The following is a 25,117-nucleotide window of genomic DNA, read 5'->3' as shown; positions in this document are numbered from 1 at the left end:
GATCTCCAATTACCCCTGTCCTGCGCAAACCGATTTCAACTTGTGCCTGCGAATTTCTTAATTTCATCACCCCACCTACTCTTCTGCCGTCCTCGACAGCGCTTCCCTTCTCTTGGCACCCATTTTGTAACCCTAATGGTTCACCGGTTATCGAACCTACGCGTTACATGACCTACCCAGCTCCATTTGTGCTTCTTAATGTCAATTAGTATATCGGCTATCCCCGTTTGCTCTCTGATCCACACCGCTCTCTTCCTGTCTCTTATCGTTACGCCTAGCATTCCTCCTACCATCGCTCTTTTTGTGGTCCTTAACTTGTTCTCGAGCTTCTTTGTCAGTCTCCAAGTTTCTGCCCCATATGTTAGCACCGGCAGAATGCACTGGTTGTACACCTTTCTTTTTAATGATAATGGTAAGCTTCCAGTCAGGATCTGACAAAGTCTGCCCTATGCGCTCCAACCCATTTTTATTCTTCTGTAAATTTCCTTCTCATGATCAGACTTCCCTGTGAATAGTTGACCTAGGTAAACGTATTCCTTCGCTGACTCTAGAGGCCGACTGGTGATCCTGAATTTTTGTTCCCTTGCCAGGCTAGAGATCATTATCTTTGTTTTCTCCATTTTAATCTTCAACCACACGCTGCCACTCTCTCTGTTAAAGTCCTCAATCATTTGTCGCACCTCGTCCCTAGTGTTGCTGAACAGGACAATGTAATCCGCAAACCGAAGGTAGCTGAGATATTCGCCGTTCATCCTTACTACTAAGCCTTCCCAGTTTAATAGCTTGAATATTTCTTCCAAGCATGTAGTGAAAAGCATAGGAGAGATTGTGTCTCCTTGTCTGACCCCTTTCTTTATTGGTATTCTACTTTTCATGTGAAGAATTAAGGTAGCTGTGGAATCTTTGTAGGTATTTTCCAAGATATTTACGTAAGCCTCCTGCACTCTTTGATTACGTAATGCCTCTATGGCTTCTGTTATCTCTACTGAATCAAATGCCTTTTCGTTATCTATGAAACCCATGTAGAGAGGCTGATTGTACTCTGTAGATTTCTCGACTACCTAATTGATTACGTACATGAACGTGATCCATTGTACAGTATCCCTTCCTGAAGCCACCCTGATCTCTTGGTTGATTGAAGTCAAGTGTTGCCCTGATTCTATTGAAAATTATCTCTTTGAATATTTTATACAGTACTGAAAAGAAGCTAATAATAAGTCTTCATTTACTTAACGTCTCCCTTCTTATGAACTAGTATAATGTTGGCATTCTTCCAACTTTCTGGTACACTTGAAGTCGTAAGGCATTGCGTATAAAGGGTCGCAAGCTTTTCAGGCATGATGTCTCCTCTGTCTTTGATTAAATCGACTATTATTCCATCTTCTCCTGCCGCTTTTCCTCGTTTCATGTCTTGTAAGGCCCTTGTTATTTCATCGCGAGTTATAGAAGGAGCCTCTGTAACCTGTTCATTACTACTTTGAATGGAGGTATCGTGGCTGCTCTGGGTATCGTACTGGTCAGTACAGAATTCTTCCGCTGCTTTGACTATATTTTCGAAATTGCTGATGATATTACCCTGCTTATCTTTCGGAGCATACGTCTTGGCTAGTCCCCTTCTCACTGATTATATGCTGCGTACATTTTTTACTGCTTCCTCAGTATTCCTTACATTATAATTTCAAATATATTTTATTTTCTTTCTCCTTGTTCATCTGTTTAGACAATTCCGCGGATTCTGTCTGATCTCTTGAGTTGGACACTTTCATTCTTTGTCGTTTCTTTATTAGGTCCTTCATTATTTGGGAGAGCTTGCCTATTCGTTGCCTTGGTGCCTTGACTCCCACTTCAATTGCTGCTTCTGAAGCCAGCCTAGTATCGGTTTCGTTCACTGCCTCTATGTCATCTTCATCTCTCTTCTCTAACTAAGGCTGCATATTTGTTTGCAAGTACCAGCCTGAACTGGTCTGCTTTTTCCCTTACTGCGTCTAGGTTGGCCTGTTTCTTCTTGACCAATTTCACCCTTTCTCTCTTCAAACTGAGGTGAATCCTAGATTTCACTAACCTATGATCATTGAACTTTACCCTATCTAATACTTCTACATCTCGAACTCTGCTGGAATCAATTGCATTTCTTGTTTCACCATTAGGGCTCTTCCAAGTCCACTTTTTGTTGCTACGCTTTCTGAAGAAGGTGTTCATTATTCGCAGCTTCTTCCTTTCCGCGAATTCTACCAACATCTCTCCTGTATTGTTTCCAGAATAGACGCCGTAGTTGCCAATAGCTTGTTCACCAGCCTGCTTTGTCCGCACTTTGGCGTTGAAGTCTACCATTACTACAGTATACTGAGTTTGCACTTTTCTCATTGCTAATTCCAGATCTTTATGAAACTGATCTACTTTATCATCATCATGACTGGAGGTTGATGTGTGGGCTTGTACTACCTTTAATCTATACTTCTTATTAAGTTTTATTACGACTACTGCTACCCTCTTACTAATGCTGTAGAACTCGTCGATGTTACCCGCTATGTCCTTATGGATCAGAAATCCTAATCCATACTGCTTCTTATCTAGCAACTTCTCGAATATTATAATTAGATGAAAAGTGTCAATGAGAGAATTCTAGAGCGACATGAAAAGTTCCCCCATACAGCTTTCTGATGCTCAATACGTGCTACATAAGTGTTTTTAAGAGCATGAAAGAAGCACGCAAATGCACGCAAATGCACGCAAAATTGCCGTGCGACTGTCCGCTCGAGGCACTTCGCGTGTATTCGCGGGCTTCTTTCGCACTAAAAACACTTTTATGCAGCACGTATTGAGCAACAGAAAGCTGTATCGGGGAACTTTTCATGTCGCTCTACAATTCTCTCATTGACACTTTTCATCTAATTATAATATTCGAGAAGTTGACTAATTAATTAAAACTAATTATGTGATTACGCTGAATGCAAAAAAGGAAACAATCTGAGTGTCTCCAAGCGCCGGCAAACAACGTTATCTTGGTTCTATCCAGCTATGTGGCATTTGAATATCTTAAACCTATGGCAAAAGTTAGCTGGGACACCCTCTTTCATCGAGTATATACTTTTAATGCGGTGTCGTATATGTACACTTTCTTTTTTTTTTCTCGCTGAGCTTATTTAGTCGCGAACGTTTCTTCCGTGTGCGTCATGGTTTCTCTCTCCCATGCTTAGGTGGTGTGCCCGCCTGCCCGCCCCCCACTGAACTTCTAGGGGATGTGTCTGAAACTCTGCAATCATAAGCTATGACACCAACGTGCCCATCGTATCACCGTAATCTTACTTTTGGGTTCAATCTGTGATTACACATTTCATATTGCGTGCGTACATGTCCGCGCGTGTGCGTGTCTTTTAAGGGCGGAAATGACTTGAGGCGCAAAAAAAAAAAAAAAGGGGGGGGGGGGTAGCGCAGTGGCCACGACGTTCTTCTGCTGCGCACGAAGTCGCATGGTTCGATCACCAGCCGCGGCGGCCGCATTCCAGCGGGCGCGGAATATAAAAAGAAATGCTCGTTCACCTTGCTTTAGGCTTAGGCGTACGTTCAAAGAAACCAAGCTGGTGAAACCTTATCCGCGGCCCTCCGCTACTGCGTCCGACCTAAGTCGACACTACTGCGTCGTATCGACCTAAGTTCGACACGACGCTGGACCAAGTACCGATCGAACTCGGAACGAAGACGGGCCAGCGCATCCAGAGGGTGGATTCTCTCAGGGTGCTCGGACTGGTGCTCAATGCAAAGGGCAGCAACGCGCCCTTCTTAGTCTCAGCTTTCGCTGCCATCCATCTTCACAGAGTTGATCGCGAATAGGCATATTTATTTATTTATTTTTTTTATTTATTTATTTATTTATGATACCCTCAAAGTACACATTACATTACAGAGGAGAGTGGCATAAGCGGAAAAAAAAATGCTAACACAACACTTGCGCGATTACAGTGCAAAACAAAACAAAGGCACGTAAATATAATTGCAAAGGATAGAAGAACTTAACAGGTACATACTAATATAACTCAAAACATAAGCGTGCCATAATACAATTACAACATTCACTTGTTAGGGCACAATCACTAAATTCTGTATTTTACTGTGTTGAGCGACTCGCTATTGCACTCACCAGCCGTATGTCATGGCGAATGTCATAGACAGTTGTAGTAAAGAGTCTGAACCATTTCCGTTGACATATGCAAAATTGCTCCGACGCAGCTAAGTGCGGACGTCATAATATGCATTATAATTAGCTCGCGTTTGGCACTGGCGGCACGCTGCCAGCGCGAAGCTTGCTGGAGTCGTCGCCTCGACGGGAATTCAAACACCTCGGCGGTAGCGGTGTTGTCTTTTGCTAGGACCCCATGGTACTGACAAAGCCTCGCTAATTATTTCTCTCTCAAGTGAGATGAGTAAGTAAAAGCCGATTTTACCACTTCTTTTTTTTTTTTTTACCTCAACGAAGAGCACGCACCAAAAGCGAATTCGTATCAACGCAAGTGGCCCGGACGCCACCGTCTTGTCACGTGTTTTTTTTTTTTAAGGTAATTAATTCAAGTAAAGATCTTATCACGAAGTATAAATGATAGCGCGTGCGCGTAACCGGCAAAGCGCGTCATTGCGTTCTATGCATGCGTACTTTGTACCCGCTATTTCACAGAGTCTACGCAAAGGTGATTGTGCCAAACTGGAACTGTCTAATACTAGCGACAGAAGCTGGTCAATCGCGAAAAGTTCTTACTTTTCAAACTTTCGTGAATGCTTCAGCGCGGTCGTGTAGCCATCTGTTATGGGTTTCTGCTTCCGTCAACGCATTACGCCAACCTTTTCCACGCTACTCGCGCAACTCGCTACTTGTGCTTCTATCTTCGTTAACTTCTTTCGCGCTCACTAACAAGTGTCCTTGTGTTTGCAGGTCGCTACTGCGGGACGGGACGCATACCGGAAATGCTGCTAAGCACAGGGTACCGCATGCTCATCGTCTACCGGACCTCGAGCAACCAGAATGGACACGTTGGCTTCCGGGCTTACTACGAAGGTGCGTATAGCACAGCTACAGCGGATGTTGTCCGAAACCTGCACGCTGGGCGCACATATATAAGTGGGCTTTGAGCGGAACGAGCAGCGTAACACGGCGCCATTCACTGGCCACGTTCCTTCGCGATTTTGATGGCAGCACCGATTTCGCTTCTGGTGTGCAATGCACTGATGTTTCAAGTACGTTACCCGCGCCGTGGTTGCTCAGTGGCTTTGGCGTTGCGCTGCTCAGCACGAGATCGTGGGATCGAATCCCGGCGGCGGCGGCGGCGGCTGCGTTTCGATGGTGGCGAAATACAGAAGCGCCGTGTACCGTGATTGGGTCCACGCTCAAAAGAAAAAAAAATACTCCATGTTGTCAAAATTAATCCGGAGTCTCCCACTGAGGCATGCCTCATAACCAGGTTCTGGTTTTGGCACGTGACAGTTAAGAATTTATCTATTCGTTTCAAGCACGCCTAGATTTTACGTTTGTGTTGGGCTAAGGAGCGTAATGGGCACAGCAGCTGTGCCATGGTTTGAGTCTCGGCGCAAAAATTTTCGGAGCTTGTTCTTGGTTTCTTTTTCTGTTAGATACAGCTGTGAGAAATCCCAGCCGACGTTCCTGGGAATTTAAAAAAGAAAAACAGCACGCATACCCCTCGCATTAAGGGAATCAGTGTACGCCAAACTTTTGCGTCCCCTCCAGCGGCGCCGCGTAAGCGTGCAGGACAAAACCTCTCCTCCCAGCTTCCCCGTCTCAGCGATGCACTTGCCTCCCTCTCCACATCCAAACACCCCCACCGACAATTGCGTCTGAACTCTAAAAAAAGGGTTCCTCTCTAAAACATGTGTTTTAGAAAATCTCAAGTGTTAGCTTATTTGCACAGATGTTTTGCTTATAACTCAAGGCGCCTATGACAACGGATAAATGAGATAACGAAATTTTATGGCGTTTTACTTGCCAAAAACACTATCTGATTATGAGGCGCGCCGTAGTGGGGGAATCCGCAAATTTGGACCGCCTGGGGTTCTTTAACGTGCACCTAAATCTAAGTAAACGGGTGTTTTCGCCCCCATCTACATGCGGCCGCCGTGGCCGGGATTCGATCCCGCGACCTCGTGCTAATAGTAGCCCAACACCGTAGTCACTAAGCAACAACAGCTGGTGGGTAAAGAAATGCGAAACAAGCAAACGCTCCCGCCCAGCACCAACTCACCCCCTCCCACGCTCTCCCCCACGCACACAGGCAAACTGAAGCGGCAAACTGAAAGCACACGAGTTAACAGCATATGACTATAGACATTGGCCCTGTAATGCCAAATGCGCTTTTGCTGCGCGTGACAGAGAGACACTGCACCGTCACCGACCGAGAACGCCCCTCGGCTTAATGAGGCATGTTCGATGGTGTCTTAAGCTATGGTCCTTGAGGTTATGAAAGGTCTGCAAAGTTACATCGTACAAGTACTCGTCAATGTTGCATGTGCGGCATAGTGTCGTGCTAGCCAGCTGAAATTTATAAAGATCATTCGCATAAGTAGCGTCTCATCACCACCTCCTCATAGCATCTATTCCATTTCACTATCACTAGGCAGCTGCGATACAGGAACACACGACCGCATCTGTCGTGGCCTCGCGAAGTGTGAAAGTCACGCTTGGGGTCAGCAATGCGGAGTACATTGTGGAAAGCTTTGCGCACACTGAACGAAGACAACAGGAAAAGGACGCAGAGACCAGCGCAGACTGACAACTGAATTTTATTCCTAAACACAGCGCATATATAGCCTCGAGAGCCGTCACATGATCACCACGCATGGGCAACAGAGCATCCTTTCCACATGATAACATTCAGAATTGCATCATATTCTACATACTATCATCTAATGTTGAGCAAGTTAATTTCACTATCATTCAAAGCTACAAACGGATGGCTAACACATGCTCCCTGCAAAGTAGATTATGTGCCAAGTTTTGCAATTTCTCTTGTTGCCTGATTATAGACTAACATACAAAATGGCAGTTTGGTCAAACAGTGCTTACACATGCTCAGTGACCGTTGTGCACAGTGCATTGCCAAATGCGTATAGTGCCTTCCCTTCAAGCTGGCCAAGTGCTCTCTTAAACTTACATTTATGCATCGGCCAGTCTGGCTGACATAGTACTGCCCACACTTGAAAGTAATTTTATACCTTACATTTCTTTTACATTCTAAAAACTGGTGTTTGTTCTCCGTCACCAGTGTTTTGTGGTAATTCTCGCTTTTTTCCGGGGAACACTGTTCCCTGCCCTACGGGAATGGAAGTGGAGCCACCCGCACTCCGACCTGATGTAGCGGCGCCCGCGTCGGCAGCCTCAAGGAAGCGGAACAGCCTCTCGAGCGACAGCGAGGCTACCCTGATAGACTCGACCGAGAGCGACGACAGCTCCGACGACGACTACGGGACTGTCCTGAGTAAGAAAGCAAAGCGGCGGATGCTTGGGGCCTCTGTGGACACATCTACTATGAGGACTCCGCAAAGTTCGCCAAAGTACACCATCCTTTTCTTACCTGTGCTACCCTCCGACAACATGAGGTTCCTCAACAGGCAAGTTGCATCGGTTGAACTCGAGAGACTGTTGCCAAATGGCATTGAGGACGTACGAGTCAACCCTCGGAAGAATATTGTCGCGGTAGACGTCGCCCAAGCGTCGGCGTTAGATTCTCTGCGAGCTGTCACTGTTCTCGGTGGCATGAACGTCCGTACCATCATCCCGATGGGAAAAGAGACTACTACAGGCGTCATATATGACATTAATGCGGCCATTTCAGGCGAGGATTTACCACTTTTGATAAAGCCTGCCAATAATGGGACCCACATACTACAGGTGGCCCGTCTCGGAACTTCCAGATGCGTGAAAATTGTCTTTAAAGGTGACTGCCTTCCATCGCATGTGAAGGTAGGTCATTTTCGACATGCTGTCCGGCCATTTGTTCCCAAGCCGCTTCAGTGCAGAAACTGTCAGAAATTCGGCCACGTGAGCGCCGTCTGTGGAAAGTCTGCTATATGTTCCCGCTGTGCAGCACAACACTCTGCAGGCAACTGCCAGGCAAAAACTTATAAGTGTCCGAACTGTCAAGGGCCCCACGATGCCTCATCAAAGGATTGTCCTAGAGTTAGGCGAGAACTCTCCATCTTGAAGAAAATGGTGAGGGACCGGTCGACCCATCGTGAAGCAGCTGCTGACGTCAGGCGACGTCGTTCTCGTCGCAGACGCTCATCAAGGAATTCTGCTCTCCGCACAAAGAATACGCGTGCCGCACAGCCTCTTGCTGTTGAATCTGCTCCAACCTCAGTGCAGAATGTTTCCAAACCGTGTATAGATAACGGAGCATCTGAAAAGACTGCCGTGAATGAGGAATGGCCACCACTGCCAAGGATAAGCCCTGTGGAAAAACCCCAACAAGGAAAGGCACCACAATGCTCCACCCCTCACCCAGATGAGCTGACAGATCATGACCGCCGAATTGTAACAATGCTCAAGTCTTTGATAAATGCGATTCGCACGCTTGTGGGCAACTCGAATACGCCAACAGCTCGAAGCGCAGTTCAAGTGTTGGATGCCCTGAGCCCAGTGCTTGCAAATCTTGCATAAGCACAATGGCTCTTCCACTGCCTTCACTCCGTGATGAAGTGCGTAGCGCGACAATTTTCCAGTGGAATGCCAGAGGACTTAAATCACGGATTTCATGTTTCCGCCAATACGTTTTCACGAACCGATTTCCTGTATTGGTAATATGTGAACCGAACGTGTCGAAAGCGCTAAGACTCTCTGGATACGAAGCCTTTATGGCGTCAACGTGCGGGCAACCCAGCAAAGTAATTGTTTACATCCGTACAGAACTGACTTACATCCCCCACACAGTGCAGCCTCATGATGGAAACCAATACGTGTGTCTCCGCATTACAAAGAATAAAGTGGCCTTCACCCTTATCGGCGCCTACATATCCCCATATAGTCGGTTCGACGGCGACCGATTGCGAGACATCCTGACGGCAACTACTGGACCCTGGATTATCACAGGAGATTTTAATGCTCATCACTTGGCTTGGGGAAGCTCCAGAATAGATTCCAGGGGCCGGAAACTTGTAGAATTTGCTTCCGACCATGAACTTAGCATTATGAACGATGGCAGTCCGACGTACTTGCGTGGTGCGAACTATAGCAGTTGCTTAGACTTGACCTTGGTGTCACGGCAACTTGGTCAAAATGTTCGATGGTTCTCTGACATCGAGACTCATGGTAGTGACCATATTTCCACCTACTTAATTATCAATGGATTTGGAAGCTTCTCCTCTTGTACTTCCCGACAAGCATATATAAGGTGGTCAACGTATAAGACAAAGGTGGAAGAGGCATGCAAAGAAGGTTTTACCGGCACCATTGAAAACCTTATTACAAGTGTAGTGGAATCGTCTAAGTACACATTTACATCTGCGAAAAAACGTACGGATTTTGACATGGAACTTGAGCGACTTCGAACGATTCGCAGAAGAGCCGAGAGGCGATACAGGCGCACGAAGTCAATTCATGACCTTAGAGTCGCTCGACGTATACAGAAGAAAATCCAACGTCGTATGGACAGGTTGGAGGAACAACGGTGGAAGACGTTCTGCGAATCACTTGACCCCCGCAAGCCTCTGTCTATCATATGGAGGACGGTGCGCGGCCTTGGCTCGTCTCCACAGCAACGACACCCATTCTCAGCCCTCGCCCTCCATCAAGGCCGCTCACAGGTCGATATAGCCGAAGATTTCTGTGTGAAGATTGCGGGCAGTGTGGTCACCATCAATAGTGAAATTCTGGGTGAAGTTCCTGCGACACGCTTCCCAGAATTGAATGTGTCCTTCTCACTTGAGGAATTGGACGCTGCTCTGGCCTCATGCAGGCGCTCATCGTCGCCAGGACCAGATGGCATCACCTACTCTGCTTTATGCCACCTAGGTGAAGATGGCCGAAGCAGACTGCTGGAATGTTATAACCAGTCATGGAATGATGGCGTCGTTCCTGAGCGGTGGAAGTCCAGCCGCTTGATACCACTCCTGAAGCCTGGAAAGTCGCCACTTGACCTGGCGTCCTACCGACCCATTGCGCTGTCCAGCTGTGTTGGGAAGGTCATGGAAAGAATGATTCTCACCCGCCTAGAATGGTATCTTGAGCGCCACAACGTATACCCCGATGCCATGGCTGGTTTTAGAAGGGGCCGTTCCTCTATTGACAACGTCATCGACCTAGTCTCATCTGTACAACAGGAAAAACACCACAAGCGTATATCGGTTGCACTATTCCTCGACGTGAAAAGCGCCTACGATAATGTAACGCATGAAGCCATCCTTGATGCCCTGGAAAATAATGGAATAGGTGGACGCATGTTTCGGTGGATTCGGAGCTATCTATTCAAAAGATCCTTCTTTGTGCACAGTGCAGATGGCCGAACTGCTGACCATTACACTTACCGTGGCGTCCCTCAGGGTGGGGTTCTTAGCCCCACTTTGTTCAACCTTGCAATCCTTGGCCTTGCCGACGTTCTACCACATACAGTAAACCTTTCCATATATGCTGACGACATATGCATATGGGCCTCGGCAGTTACACGTCTCCAGGTGCGTGCACGGCTCCAAAAAGCCGTGACCCTAACATCATCGTACCTGCGTGCGCAAGGCCTCAGCATTTCGACCGAGAAGTGCGCCTTAGTCGCCTTTACCCACAAGCCCATGACCTGGTACCCCATTTCTATTGACCACCAACCAATTTCCTACGCAAAAACTCACCGATTCCTAGGCGTTATTATAGACAGAGACCTTTCATGGAGCCCCCACATCACATATTTGAAGAAGAGGCTTACTTCTATCTCCCATATACTAAGGTTTCTCGCCGGTAAAACGTGGGGCACATCCGTGGCATCTATGCTTCAACTATACAGGGCCGCTATTTTGTAGCGATGCCTTATGCCTTATTCTATGCTATTCTTATCATCCACCACACAGGGCCGCCTGATCCCGTTGATAATGTGGGCAGACCGTCGCTCTGACCACTGGCCAAGCGCGAAAAGCCGGAAAAAGCATAGAATGGGAAAAGGCATCGCTACAAAATACCGGCCCAGGACGCTCTTCCTAGGATACTTGCGATACAGCACACCAGTGCTGTCCAATGCTAACAAAACTAACATCCATGTCCTACAGAGCATTCAAGGCCAAGCCCTTCGAACATGTCTGGGGCTACCTCGAAATGCTTCAACCGTGGCAACAATTGCCACCGCGAGAGACCACCCAATAAGGACCTATATAGATATCGACGCGCTCCGGGTGCATGTTCGCCATATATCCAGAGTCCCTGACCACCATCTCGCTCGATTGCCTGAGAAAAGACCCAGGGCAGCGTTCTCCAGATCAATTGCGGCTAACCGGCACTCTTTGTCTTTGAGGCACTCACCCGCAACAAGAACGCCATCCCCTATGTGGTGCTTGAAGAAGCCTCCTGTGTACCTTGCTGTTCCAGGAATAGTGAAGAAAGCTAGCCTGACCACCGCGGCTCTCAAGCAGATCACATTGGAACTTCTGCATTGTTCATACTCTAACCGCATTCATGTTTACACGGATGGTTCCGTCTCGGAAAATTCTACGGGCGCCGTTGTTCTACCATCTCAATCGGTCGTCATCAAGTTTAAGACATCACACGTAACGACATCTACAGGCTCTGAACTGGCCGCTCTTCGCGCTGCTGTCGAATACATTGAAAAAGAACCGCCCAACAAATGGGCAATATTTTGTGACTCGAAAGCAGCCCTCCAGAGCTTGAGAAGTTTACGACGTGGCAATTATGAACAGCTGGTGTCACAAATCCACGAAACCTGCCATTGCGCTTCTGAAAGAGGACATAATATCATATTTCAGTGGCTGCCGGGACATTGTGGCATCGTTGGTAATCACCTCGCCGATGACGCTGCCCGACGTGCCCAGGCTGGCTCACCGACACTCCTTATACCTTTATCCAGAGTCGACGCTGCAAGAGAGCTTCGCAGTCTCGCTCGTACAATCACGTTAGGTTGCTGGCATACACCTCAGAACTCTAAGTATCGTTTACACAGCCTCGACCCATCACTGAAACTTACATTACCAGCGAACCTTCCACGACGTGACGCAACACTGCTGTTTCGGCTGTGGGTAGGAGTAGCATTCACCAACTCCTACAGCTATCGTATTGGAATGGCGGATTCACCAATGTGCGCGAAGTGCAAGTGTGAAGAGACCATCAGTCACCTTCTGTGCCACTGTTCTCGCTTCGATAATCAACGCGAGACTCTCCAGTGTGCCTTAAATAGACTGGATGATAGGCCATTTACGGAAGCGAAGATTTTGGGGGCCTGGCCTCATAGTTCATTGGCCCAGAAAGCAGTTCGAGCGCTTTTTCGCTACCTGAGGGAAACAGACTTGAGTGCCAGACTGTAGACATCCTATACCTAAGTTCTCTCTCTCCCTCTTTCACTCCCCATTCCCCTCCCCACGTGTAGGGTAGCAAACTGGACTCAGTCTAGTTAACCTCCCTGCCTTTCTGTCTTCCCTTCTCTCTCTCTCTCTCTCTCTAAAAACTGGTGCTCATGACGCACCTGGTACTTATTAGTAAGACCGTTAACCTTGTTGTCATACATATATATACTGTTTGTCGCAAGGCAAACACCCCCCACTTTGTCTCTTGCCGAGAAAACTACATTCACGTCATATTTGGCAGCAACCTTCTTGAGTTTATGCGATAAGCCATACACATAAGGGATTACTGAAATTTTTCTATTATCTCGGCTTCTTTCCACACCCTTGTCCTCCGATTTTATTTTCCTCACTTGCCTTTCGCTTGCAGTGGCGAGAAGGCATCGCTGTGAGCTGTTTCATCTGAACGGTCAGCTCTTCCGCTGCCGACTACACAGTAAAATAATTTACACCCTTGATGATGAGAATTGCGAATCATAACAGCCTTGAAGGGTGTTAGCATTCTAGAAATATCCCATCATCATGACTTCTTGCGAAGCGTAGGGCAGTTCTAGATGTCATAACACCCTTTTACCCACCAAAAGGGTGCACTTACTAAGAATATTGGGGGTGGGTGCAAGGGTGTTTTTGTTTATTTTTATTACATTCACAAACACACAGTTCTACAAAGAGACAGCGTGTCCCACGGCACTACAAACCAGTGGCGGATCCAGAAGCGGGCCCTCCCCTACCCCAACCCCTTCCCCCCGAGACATGTCGGTCTTTCAATGCCGACAAAACTCCTGAAGAGGGTTCCCCACCGTTTCACTGTCTGTTTTGATGAGCCATTTTAAATATGTCCTGCGAAAAACCTGTTGCTGAAGCCCTACTATTATGTCATAGCGGGCTAGGTGGCACACAGTTCTCAAATGTCGTCACGCACAAATTCCGCGGAATGCAAAAGCGCGCACATACTTTTTCTAGTATAGAATATTTGACCAAAAAGAAAAGTGTTCAAAACGTTTTCAGCAAGGCAGAACTAGTGCAGTTCTCGCTTTTGGGACGCCAGCAATCCAGCAAAATGAATAGGCCACGTGACAGCATGCAGCTGGACGCGCCACAATTGCTCCAAAGCAATGCGGTCGTCTAGGTTTCGTTCAAGCACAACGAAACAGGCGAAAAAGGGGGCGACGAACCATACGCGGACAAAAGATACGCCGATTCGGGAAGATTTGACCCCACCTGAGATTCTTTCGCGGAATCAATAACCCCAATTCGTTCTGCTTCTCTGACGTTTAAAAACGAGGTAGCTTCGTAGGCGAACTTGAGCCTTCTCACCCACCACAATGCTTTGATCAAGCAGCCTCTACAGAAAGAGCCGTGCAAAACGCTCATGACTTCGCGTCTGCGTCAATTTACGAAGCTGGCTGTACAAAAAGAAACTGTTAAGTTTTTAGTTGTATAGAAAAGGAATGTTCTACTGCATAGCACAGTGGGTGGTACATGCCTTTGTGAGTAAGCAGCTAACTATAGGAGACCCAACACTAGAGGGTCTTGGATAATAAAATCCCCTTTTTGAACAGGAAAAGTCCTAGTTTTGGTTGGCCGCCGAGTGCTTCTATATCAGATGGGCAAGGATGTTAACGAGGAACACATCCATTTGGCTCTGCCCTACGCGGAGGAGGGAATAATCGGTGCACAGCGGAAATGAGAAGGGGAGAAAAATGGGCAGTGAACACACGCACAACGCGCATGTATTACATAAATCGGCATTCCCAACACAGTCAGATGCCGTCGAACAGCCCAGTACTTTTCAGGAAGGCCATTGGCGTTTTGTGAGCTTGTCCTCGTGCAGATTCACCAGCCTTTTTTTTTCCGTTCATAAGTGTCCTTGGCTCTTTCCCCTGTTTTCGTGGTCGGTGGTTAGCTGTTGGTGGCAGATGGTCTTCCACCATCGATGCAAACGCGCCGTTGTAAAGGACGCGCTCTCTCTCTCTCTCTGGCGCAACCAAGCTTCGGGATGCTCTGTTCTCTGTGAAATTACGCAGCGAAACAAACGCCTCACTGCAACAGATATGCGCCTTCGATGGCATCGTTTCTTTTTATAAAGTGAATAGCTTTCTAGAAGCTTACAGCTACTCGTTTACACTGAAGGTCGCTGCGGAATTTCTGGTAACGACAGCGCGGATGAAGCTGCCCGATCGGACCACGATAGTGTCCGCTGTATACCGACAGCACTGCCGAGAACAGATGCAGCCACGAGGCTTCGCATCGCTCGCGCGCAAAATTAGTGGCAGAGTTGGATTCGAAAGAATCTACCAACGCACGTCTGCGCAGCTTGCATCCGCGTGTGCAATTCTTCAACAACCGCAAGAGTTGCGGCTCGGCGCCATGAGTTGTGCTCCAATGAGGAATGGATTAATGTTAGCGAAAGCGATTGCCCCCGTTACGACCGCCAGTAACGTAAAGCCGCTTCACCACGGAGCATCGTCGCGATGCTGCGAGGGGAAAGCGTCCCGGAGGACAAACGCCTCGGCCCGTTGCACTGTAAGCGCGCGTTGCACTGGTGAGCATAGAATCTTCTAACTTAAGCTCTTTCCTGTGGGCTGCAGGTACAAAGTTTCGACCTTTCTTGTTTCCCACACCACTCGTAATCGCTGACACGTATATTACGGCGATTTAACACGCGCGCCTTGCAAGTACAGACGATTTACGTGCGCTATTTTATTCAGTTTTTATACGGCCCTCATTTGTTTCGTAAATATTTTGCGCATTTACTTAGGACAACCAACCCGTTTCGTCTGACTTCGTGACGTTTCTTCCTCTCTCGTCGAAAATATTTCGAAAGATTCTGCCGCAATATAAGTTCCATCTCTTACACGTATGTGCAATTTCCTGAGCGCGCGTTACCTGCGTGGGAAACCACCGCCAAATTATGATACGGTAGCTAAAATACGTAACCAGCATTCAGCTTTCCGGCTGTCGGCCCTATTTTTTATTTATTTATTTATTTATTTATTTATTTATTTATTTATTTATTTATTTATTTTATTTCGCACCTGGTGACACTAGCTCATAAGATTAGTACATATTCTAGTGAAATTTAAGTTATGGTGCATTTTCGTACTGGGAAAGAAGGAACGCAGAAATCAGCGGCATCAATTTGTACGGGCACCAGCCTTGCAGGACCACCGGCCCCTTTGCCTTCTGACCAACACAAGCTTCGAGATGCGCATCAGTGACCACACGCCACCTGAAGTGCAAAAACCTTCGCTGGAGCCTTGAACTATTCGATGAACTGTTCGAAAAAAAAAGAAAGAAACATCATGGCTGGACTACGTGCACGTAGTCCAGCCATGATGTTCCTTTCTTCCTTTCCTTTTTTTTTTTTTTTTACCCGGTCGGCAGATAATGTGCTCTCTTGCTTTTGTGCGCTGAATATTAGCACAACAGCTCCCAGCTAGACGTAATGACGCCGACGGGTCATGTCGTGCGATTGTGCAAGGAAGTACCTGTAGGGTTGAATATATGGCAGCACGGGGTCCATTATAAGGTTTTGCATAATGGTTATGTAAATGCGTAAATGTTTCAGTCTAGAATAATTATTATCTCCAACCTTTCACTAGAAACATATGCCCTGATGTCAATAATGGCGCCTATCCACTTTCGTACCTTCATATGAATGTATTTCCTTCTTTCTTTCTCTCTCTTTCATCTACTTTCGGTGATTTTTGTAATCAAATATTTCTGCACTGAATGTTCGCCTGGTGAAACAGTATAGTCGCCAAGCTTAAACTCGCGTATAACGGTGATTCTTTTTTTTTTCTTCTTCTCTGAATAAATGCGTAGAAAATGAGAAGGACCTCTACAATGCCCGTCTTTGTATAGGAGGCGTTCTATCTTTTATTTGCTGTAAGTCGGGGGCCTGGTAGTTTCAAAGCCGGCATATGACGCAACTTGTGCTACCTTACAGAAAGACTAAAATGAGAATGCAAACAAAAAAACAGGCGCCTAATTCACGAAGCTTTTTGTTCGTGACTTCTGTTTGCCGTCGATCAGCCGAATTCGCAAATGGTATGCCTAACATCACTATTGGATAGCACCTGCTCTTTCAAACAGATATAGCGTGTACTTTTTTTTTTGTCTGTGCGTTTGTGAAAGGGTCCTGCGTCTTACTTGGTTACATGTAACGTAAGTACTCTTTGTGCTCTGCAACCAAGCTCCTCTATTGCTTGCAGCCGCATGTATAAGGCTCCAGCAACTAACATATATTTGCTCCTTTCCACTACTAAACTGTGTTCAATACTCAGGACGGCGGTATAGAAAATAGAGACTGGTGAGTGGCTTAGAAGCACGTCAGTTTCGCAAGAGAAGCAGACGGACGTAAAACGAAAGGTAAGGAAGCTGTACCAACCGCTGCATGAAGAATGTAATACAGTTTAATCGATATACGAAAGGAAACGATACACGAGCACTCGTGGAGCAGTTTGGTGTACTGTAGGAACGCCCTTTAGCGACTTCTAAAGGAGTTGTCTTCTGTGGTATGAACGTTGCCGCAGGGGAGATTGTATCGCGATTCGATAGCGTCCGTTATTATAAACTCGATGCGCCGGGAACATATAAGTAGGCGCCTGCCACTGTCTTTTACTTTCAGCGAGACACACCGCCGCCGGCGAACATACGTGTGTGACTGAGTGCGTGGGTTTCTGTTCAATGCTGTGCGGCGAAAAGGGATTCATGGCGATATTTTGTGGAAGGGTGGCTAGTAGAACGCGCGGAGTGAGGAAAGGAAATTCTATTCGGCTGAGACAATTTCCTGTTTCTGTGGCTCTGCTGCAGAGGCGAGGATCGAGACATGGAAGTTGAGGCTCAAAATGTATTTTCTTTGGATAGTTGTTTCTTCACGGCCTGGAAATGGCTTCAGAGAACACGCTAGAACAAAGAAGACAGCAAGACAGAGCCGTGTGGGGGTCTTGCTGTATTCTTTGTCCTAGCATGTTCTTTGGTGCCGTGTGCAACTAGTTACGGAGCAAAGCGACGAGGAAGGGCTTATTTTTGGATATATTCCACTCTTTTGTGCTTGCATATCCGGTGGCACCGATGCGTACATTACTCCCTAGACGGGCGTATCTTTAAATAAATGTATAATTGTTCTCCAGATGACGTGGCGCTCCCAATAATGCCAACTAATAGCGATATGAAATGATGGCATACGAAGTTACGCTTGAGGTCAGCAAAGCAGTGTAGCCCGTATTGCGTTACGCATCGCACCACAGACAGTGCTACCAGGGCAGAGCAGACGCTGACGCTAGAATCGCATCCTCACATCTTGAAAGGGTTACGAACAGTGGCGAGAAGGCATCGCTGTGAGATGTTCCATCCGCACGGCCAGATCTTCCGCTGCCAACTATGGCACAGTGTACGACACAGGCCCTAAATCACACCACATGGGCGTGCCCCAACGTGGAGGCGGCCCCGCGAATGCTCAAACCCACACCCGAGCAGTGGGAGGCCGTGCTGACTAGTTCGGACACTAGTAACCAGCAACAACTGGTGCGGCGGGCCGGGCAGACAGCAAGAGCCGCAGGAGCCCTGGACTAAGGGCGCCTCCCGCTCAAGCAGAAAGACACCTGCTTGTCCTTTCTTTTTTTTAATAAATATTTTCGTCCTCCTCTTCCTTTGTGTGTAAGCAGTTAACTATAGTATAGGAGGCCCATCACTAGGGGGTCTTCGTTAATAATATCCCTTTTTAAGTTCAGAAAGTCTTGGTTGGGGTCGGAAGAACGTGCGAAAGGATAGAAAGTTGGGCGAGTTGGTGCGGTAACATGACCTTGGATTGTAGTGCGAAGTGACACGGACACAGACTAGAAGCAGACAGGACGAGCGCTAACTCTCAACTAAATTTTTATTTAAACGAAGAACATATATAAATAGGTGATTGCAAAAAACCGCAGCATAAGAACATGACAAGGTATGAAGACAGGAGGTAGGGAAGTCAAAAAAAGGAAACAACAAAGACACACTACTTCAGATTAATGCACCTGTTGTGAAGATACTGAAATTCGCATTCTAACAAAGATGCATGGCTAACGCAAGTCTCTCCTAATCTTTTAATGTGGAATGCCTCGAGTGTGTCATGCCACATTTCTTGTGTGGTTTGGCATTTGTGTCTTGAAATAACTTTTGTGTCTTCAAACAAAGGTTTACAACCGCAATTGGAACAATGTGACGCTAGATGTGAAGCATTAGGCTTGTTAAGTGAACGTTTATGTTTTTTTAGTCTAATATTAATGCACATGTCACTCTGTCCAATGTAAGTCTTACTGCACTTGAGTATGATCTGATAAACTATACCAGTGTTACAAGGCACAATAGGGGACACATGTCTAACGCCGCAATCACCTTTTCTTGTTTTGCCACCGTGTTCAAGTTTTCTATTTATCATAGGGCACATGATAGACAACTTGCGGGAGGCCGAGAAAACTGTATCGACGTCATATCTATTGGCCACGTTCCGTAAACCATGGTATAATCTATATATATAGGGCACCACAGCAAACCTTTTTTCTTTTTTCGGTTTTTCTTGTTTCTTAGGGGGGCCTTTTACCCATTTCAAAAGCTTTTCGCAGGTTAGTGATAATAAATGCACAGGATAACTAGCCTTCTCGAGCCTATCTATTTGTTGTGAAAAACTTTGTTTCATATTGTGTGGACATGACTAAATAAAAATGGGTACAAAGCTCCGCTAAGAAACAAGAAAAACCGAAAAAAGAAGAAAGATTTGCTGTGGTGCCCTATATATATACATTATACCATGGTTTACGGAACGTGGCCTATAGATATGACGTCGATACAGTTTTCTCGGCCTCCCGCAAGTTGTCTATCATGTGCCCTATGATAAATAGGAAACTTGAACACGGTGGCAAAAAAAGAAAAGATGATTGCGCCGTTAGACATGTGTCCCCCTTTGTGCCTTGTAACACTGGTATAGTTTATCAGATCATACTCAAGTGCAGTAAGACTTACATTGGACAGAGCGGCAGGTGCATTAATATTAGACTAAAAGAACACAGAAATTCACTTAACAACCCTAATGCTTCACATCTAGCGTCACATTGTTTCAATTGCGGTTGTAAACCTTTGTTTGAAGACAGAAAAATTCTTTCAAAACACAAATGCCAAAGCATACGGGAAATAATCGAGGCATTCCACATTAAAAGATTAGGAGAGACTTGCGTTAGCCATGCATCTTTGTCTCTGTTAGAATGCGAATTTCAGTATCTTCACAACACGTGTGTTAATCTGAAGTGGTGTCTCTTTGTTGTTTCCTTTTTTTGACTTCCCTACCTCCTGATATGTTTAACTGATGTATTCATACCTTGTCATGTTCTTATGCTGCGGTTTTTTGCAATCACCTATTTATATATGTGTTCTTCGTTTCAATAAAATTTTTTTGAGAGTTAGCGCTCCTCCTGTCTGCTTCTAGTCTGTGTCCATGTCACTTTGCGCTAAAATCCAAGTTTGGAAGAACGTGTTTCAAATACTACAACTTGATTTACACTGGTCTAGATACTTGGGTACATGGAACGCCAGCTTAGGCGGAAAGAAAACTAGGATTTACTTGTCACGAATAATTTCGTTTTTGTCTTTTCTTGCCTTTCTTTCGTCGTTCTGGGCCAATTCGGTGCGTAGTGTAGGCAATGCAGACTATTAACGTTGTACTCAAGGTGCATTGTGTACACAATACAAATTCCGAGTATAAGTGGTATTTTTGTCTTTATTCCCTTCACTTCGCTGCCATTTGAGAGACCTTTCTGACATTGTTGCTTGCTGTCAGAGACGTACTGTGCTAAGCAGTTACTTTAGCACTTGCTTTAGCACTTGATGTAACGCTTTCTGTCTTTCAGATAGAATTAACTATTCCATTAAAATTAATTGTTCTCTGTCATTTTTGCAAGGTGGCTATAGTTTGTAACTCGTGTAAAGGTGTGCTTCGTGGAGCTGACCAACCAATAGCGAACCTCTCCTAGAAATAAAAAAGCGTTGTGAATTCGGCCTTAAAGATTACTGCCGGAGTCCATGGGAAATCAGGAGACTAATGTATTTGCCTCGTTAAGGAGCTGCGCTGGCTTCAAAGCAGTGAAATGTGACAGTTTACAATCTGCCGCAACACGCTCTTCCACCAAACGCGAGAGCGTAGTCTTGCGACTAGGGTGGCGTTCAGGGCATGGAATCCACCAAGCCCATCGACTTCTACGTCAGGTTGTAGAAAATGAAGGAAAAAAGGGTTTATTGGCGTACTTACACGGCTCCAGTTACGGAAGCCCACTTCATGCAGGAGCAAGTTAAACGTCTCAGTTCACATCAGGACCCTCTGTCTTCACTCTCGAAAAGTCTCTGCTTTTAATATCGCCGTCTTCCCTTGGCGAGTCGACTAGGGAATCTTAAGACTGTCCAGCAGCAAATCACCGTCGTCGACTCCGTTGCGATGCCACGCCCATGCTCGCAATAACCGACAGTAACTCCGCCTCCGAAGTAACTGGTTTGGAATCTGTGGAAGAAAATCAACTGCCGACACCTAGTTCGTTCGTCCTTGCCCCCCCCACATTTCTTCTTCGCTCAGTCTGCCAGGTAAAGGGCGGGGTGAGGGCTTTTCGTGGAACCCTGCAACAGCCGGTTTTGCACGCTGTCTTGACGGCTGGATAAGTCCTGAGGGATGGGTCGTTTGACTTTGATTTGACTCGTCGCAAACGCCTAATTAACTGCGCCTCTCAATACGCTGTCGTGGTTCCCTCCTTTTCGTCCTTTGCTCAGATTTCCAGGTAATGGTGGGGTGGCCGCCCTTCAACCGTCAGTGTCCGCGCTGCGTTGTCGTCTGGATAGGAGGTGTGGTGGTTTGACACATGGCAAACGTTCAATTAGCACCTTTGTGGTGTTGAGGTGTAACAGTAGTTTGATGTTTTCGACTAGGCGGTTTCGTTTTCTTTTTTTGTGGGGGGGGGGGAGAGGGGGGGAGCTGGTTTCTAGAACCTAATCGGAACATGCCGATTTGAGATTGGAATCTACCTCCCTAGCTTGAGTTTTTAAGAATCGCTGTCGTGTTCACGAAATAGTTCGTGAGCAAGAACGGCTTCGCAAGCATGGGCCCTATAACGTAAAACTATTCCAATATGTTTTTATTCCAATCTCCTGACGTCAAATTTGCGTAACCGACGACGCAAGCATCTGGCAGTTACCCGCAGGGTTGTCTGAACAGACCAATCAAACGCTCTCCTCGTTCATAGGAGGTCACTTTCTTTTGCTTGAAAAACGAACAACATTGCCTATACTGAGCGGCTTGTCTTATCTAATTGGCTGACGAGAAGCGACGAGCACACTCAAGTGGACAGGGATTCGATGGGTCCGAGCCAGTGCACTGAAAATCTATAACCGGATCAAGAGGGTGGTGCCGGCGTCTGTGATTGGTCCGCATTCCCTCACTTAGCGTGCGGTGGCTAGACGAAAATCGCGGCGGCATGCAACGGAAGTTTAAGAATGATGCTGAGACGGATCCTTACCAAAGAAGAGTTAGCAGAACGAGGTCGTAAACGTGTCGAAAGTGCTCGAAAACGTTACACGGCCACGCAAAAAGTTTTATTACACGCAAATAAACTCATGCTCTCCAGTAGGTGCGATTAGCCAGTGCCTGAGCGATCGGCGGCAGCCATCTTTTATTCCTTTCGGAACGGGCAGCCTGCGGCTATTCAGAAGAAAATTGTTTTGTTCGGCATATTAATGCCTATTTAATGCGTACGCGTCACTTTGACGCGGTGAGTTTTTGTGGTTTTGTGACGTCGCCTGATAGGCAGGTGAAGTGGCTGCAGCCCGAAAACTTATGACCAATAGCCGAGGGCTAATGGCGAAAAGGGGTCGAATCAGAAATAACGATTTTTCTTTTATTCCGTCAAATCATGCATAATCAGTGTGTACACGTCCTATGAGACGGGGAGCTATCACGGTTTTCGTGACGTCGCGTGACAGACAGGTGAAGTGGGGGTGGTCCAAAAAGTTTTTGAACAATCACCGAGTGCTGATTGCAGAATTGGAATAGAAAAGTTTGGAATAGTTTTACGTTATAGCGCCCCATGTTCACTAACGTAGAGTTGGACTTTATGAGCAGTGTACCGGCAAATAGCAAACAGTCCTTCAGAGTAGAAAGCATTCTGAATTCGAGCCAAGGTTCGTTCCAGTCAAGTCAAAGTGGACAGAGGAGCGGAAGCACCCATGTGCTCCGACATTTCGTGAACCGAAAGAATCCAAATTGCGATCGATTCACTACCTACGCCTCCGTCCCGCTGTAAGTATTCTCGCGTAGCTCACGGCGTTGTTTCAGGTCTTAAAGCCTCTCTAGCTGAATTATGTGTACTTCCAGCAAAGAAAGAGGAAACGTTTCAACCTGCTGCATATCTTCGTCGAAATTTGACATGAAATTTCTGAAGCAGAATGTAATCAATCACTAAAGCTCGTTCGAAGCCGCTAAAGCAGTCTGACAAAAAAAATGAGGCCAACATTTCTTATCATCATTCTGCTTTCAGCTTAATGCACTCTCGATTGGTTACATTTAGCGAGCAGTGCACTATAATGGGTATACGATTGAACAGTCCACATCTGCCTGTAACAACTTGGGATAGATCGCCTAAGTACTATAGACTTTTCCAACGAGAGCGTGTGGGCGTCCCCATAATCCGTATATAGATCGTTTCGGGCACCTCTCGAAAGCACTTTCAAAGCGAGAGCTACCTTCTGCTGCTGCTTCCAACAAACCAAAAGGCCCCTGTTCTGTTCAAGGGGCTTTCTTCCACTCGATGTAAAAGTGTGTGGGTTCAAAACTTTTTAGTAAACAATTGAAAGGAATATATATATATATATATATATATATATATATATATATATATATATATATATATATATATATATATATATATATATATATATATACTGACGCAACATTTGGTCACATGATTGCTGCGGACCTATTGCCTGAACAAGCAGCAGCTCTGTGTCGCCTTTTGGTTTCCTACCACGACATATTCGACCTCAGCAATTGCCAATTGGCCCAGACTTCAATCGTTAAGCATCTCATAAATACTGGTGATGCCAGTCCTGTTCATCGTCAGCCATATCAAGTTTCTTCTTCCGAGCGTAAGGTTATTCAAAGATAAAGTGAACAAGATGCTTGCCAAAGGCATTGTTGAACCTCCGTCGAGCCCTTGGGCGTCGTCTGTGGTTCTTGTTAAAAAGAAAGCTGGCACATCGTGCTTCTGCGTAGATTATCGTCATCTAAACCGCATTACCAAGAAAGACGTCTACCCCTTGCCACGCAATGACGACACCCTCGATTGTCTCCACGGTGCCAACTACTTTTCATCAATAGACCTGCGGTCTGGTTATTGCCAGTTATCTGTGGACGAAAAGGACCAAGAGAAAACCGGGTTCATCACTCCTGATGGTCTATATCAATTCAAAGTTATGCCATTCGGTCTATAAACCGCCCCAGTAACGTTCGAACGTGCGATGGACTCTTTGCTTCAAAGGTTCAAATGGTCAACATGCCTCTGCTACCTAGACGACGTTCTCCTATTTTCGCCTACATTTGAGACACACCTTAGGCGCTTATCAGCTGTTCTTCAAGTCTTCCGCGAGGCTGGGCTCCAACTAAATTCCTCAAAGTGTCACTTCGGTCGTCGGCAGATTACGGTGCTGGGCCACCTCGTCGACGCTTCCGGTATTCAACCAGACCCGGAGAAAATTCGTGCTGCCCCGTTTTTTCCTTTACCTCAGTCTATGAAAGACGTCCGAAGTTGTGTAGGCCTCTGCTCCTACTTCCGACGCTTCGTTAAAGACTTCGAAACGATTTCCCGACCTCTTACTGATCTTCTGAAGAAGGACATGCCGTTTACGTGGGGCCCCGCTCAAGCTGCTGCATTTTCCCACCTCACCAAAATTATCACCACGCCACCTATACTGGCCCACTTTGACCCATCTTCTCCTACAGAGGTGCGTACCGATGCCAGTGGTCACGGTATCGGAGCCGTCTTAGCCCAGCGCCAACAAGGTCAAGATCGTGTTATCGCCTACGCTAGCCGCCTTCTCACAGCAGCGGAGCGCAACTATTCGATTACAGATCGTGAATTCCTGGCTCTCGTCTGGACAGTTTCCAAATTCCGCCCGTACTTGTATGGCACGCACTTCTCTGTAATCACGGACCACCACGCGCTCTGCTGGCTTTCCTCACTCAAGGATCCTACCGGCCGGCTTGGTCGCTGGGCTCTGCGGCTGCAAGAATATTCTTATGCAGTAGTGTACAAGTCGGGCCGATTACATCAAGACGCAGACTGTTTATCACGCTATCCAGTGGACGAACCACCCGCCGACTCTGACCCCGATGCTTACGCTTGCGTTTTCTCCGTTTCTCAGCTGCTCCACGTTGCCGACGAGCAACGCCATAAAGACACTTTGCGCGCCATCATTGGTGGCTTGGAATCATCGCCTTCTCATTCGTCCCTTCACCTGTTTGTTCTCCGGGACGATGTATTATACTGCCAAAATG

The 25,117-nt window shown here is 46.6% G+C and overlaps 1 protein-coding gene across 1 annotated transcript in view; it reads left to right on the top strand.

The window, feature by feature from the left end:
- Positions 1-25,117, top strand: part of LOC126548163 (bone morphogenetic protein 1-like) — a 688,441-nt gene that overhangs the window by 578,761 nt on the left and 84,563 nt on the right. The window contains exon 8 of the mRNA XM_050196288.2: positions 4,925-5,047. Coding sequence (XP_050052245.1) covers positions 4,925-5,047 — 123 coding nt within the window. The remainder of the gene's footprint in view (positions 1-4,924; positions 5,048-25,117) is intronic.

The sequence above is a fragment of the Dermacentor andersoni genome, chromosome 1 (genome assembly GCF_023375885.2).
Source record: "Dermacentor andersoni chromosome 1, qqDerAnde1_hic_scaffold, whole genome shotgun sequence".
Lineage (NCBI taxonomy): Eukaryota > Metazoa > Arthropoda > Arachnida > Ixodida > Ixodidae > Dermacentor > Dermacentor andersoni.
Note: the sequence above shows the minus strand (reverse complement) of the source record. Positions and strands in the feature narration are given on the sequence as shown.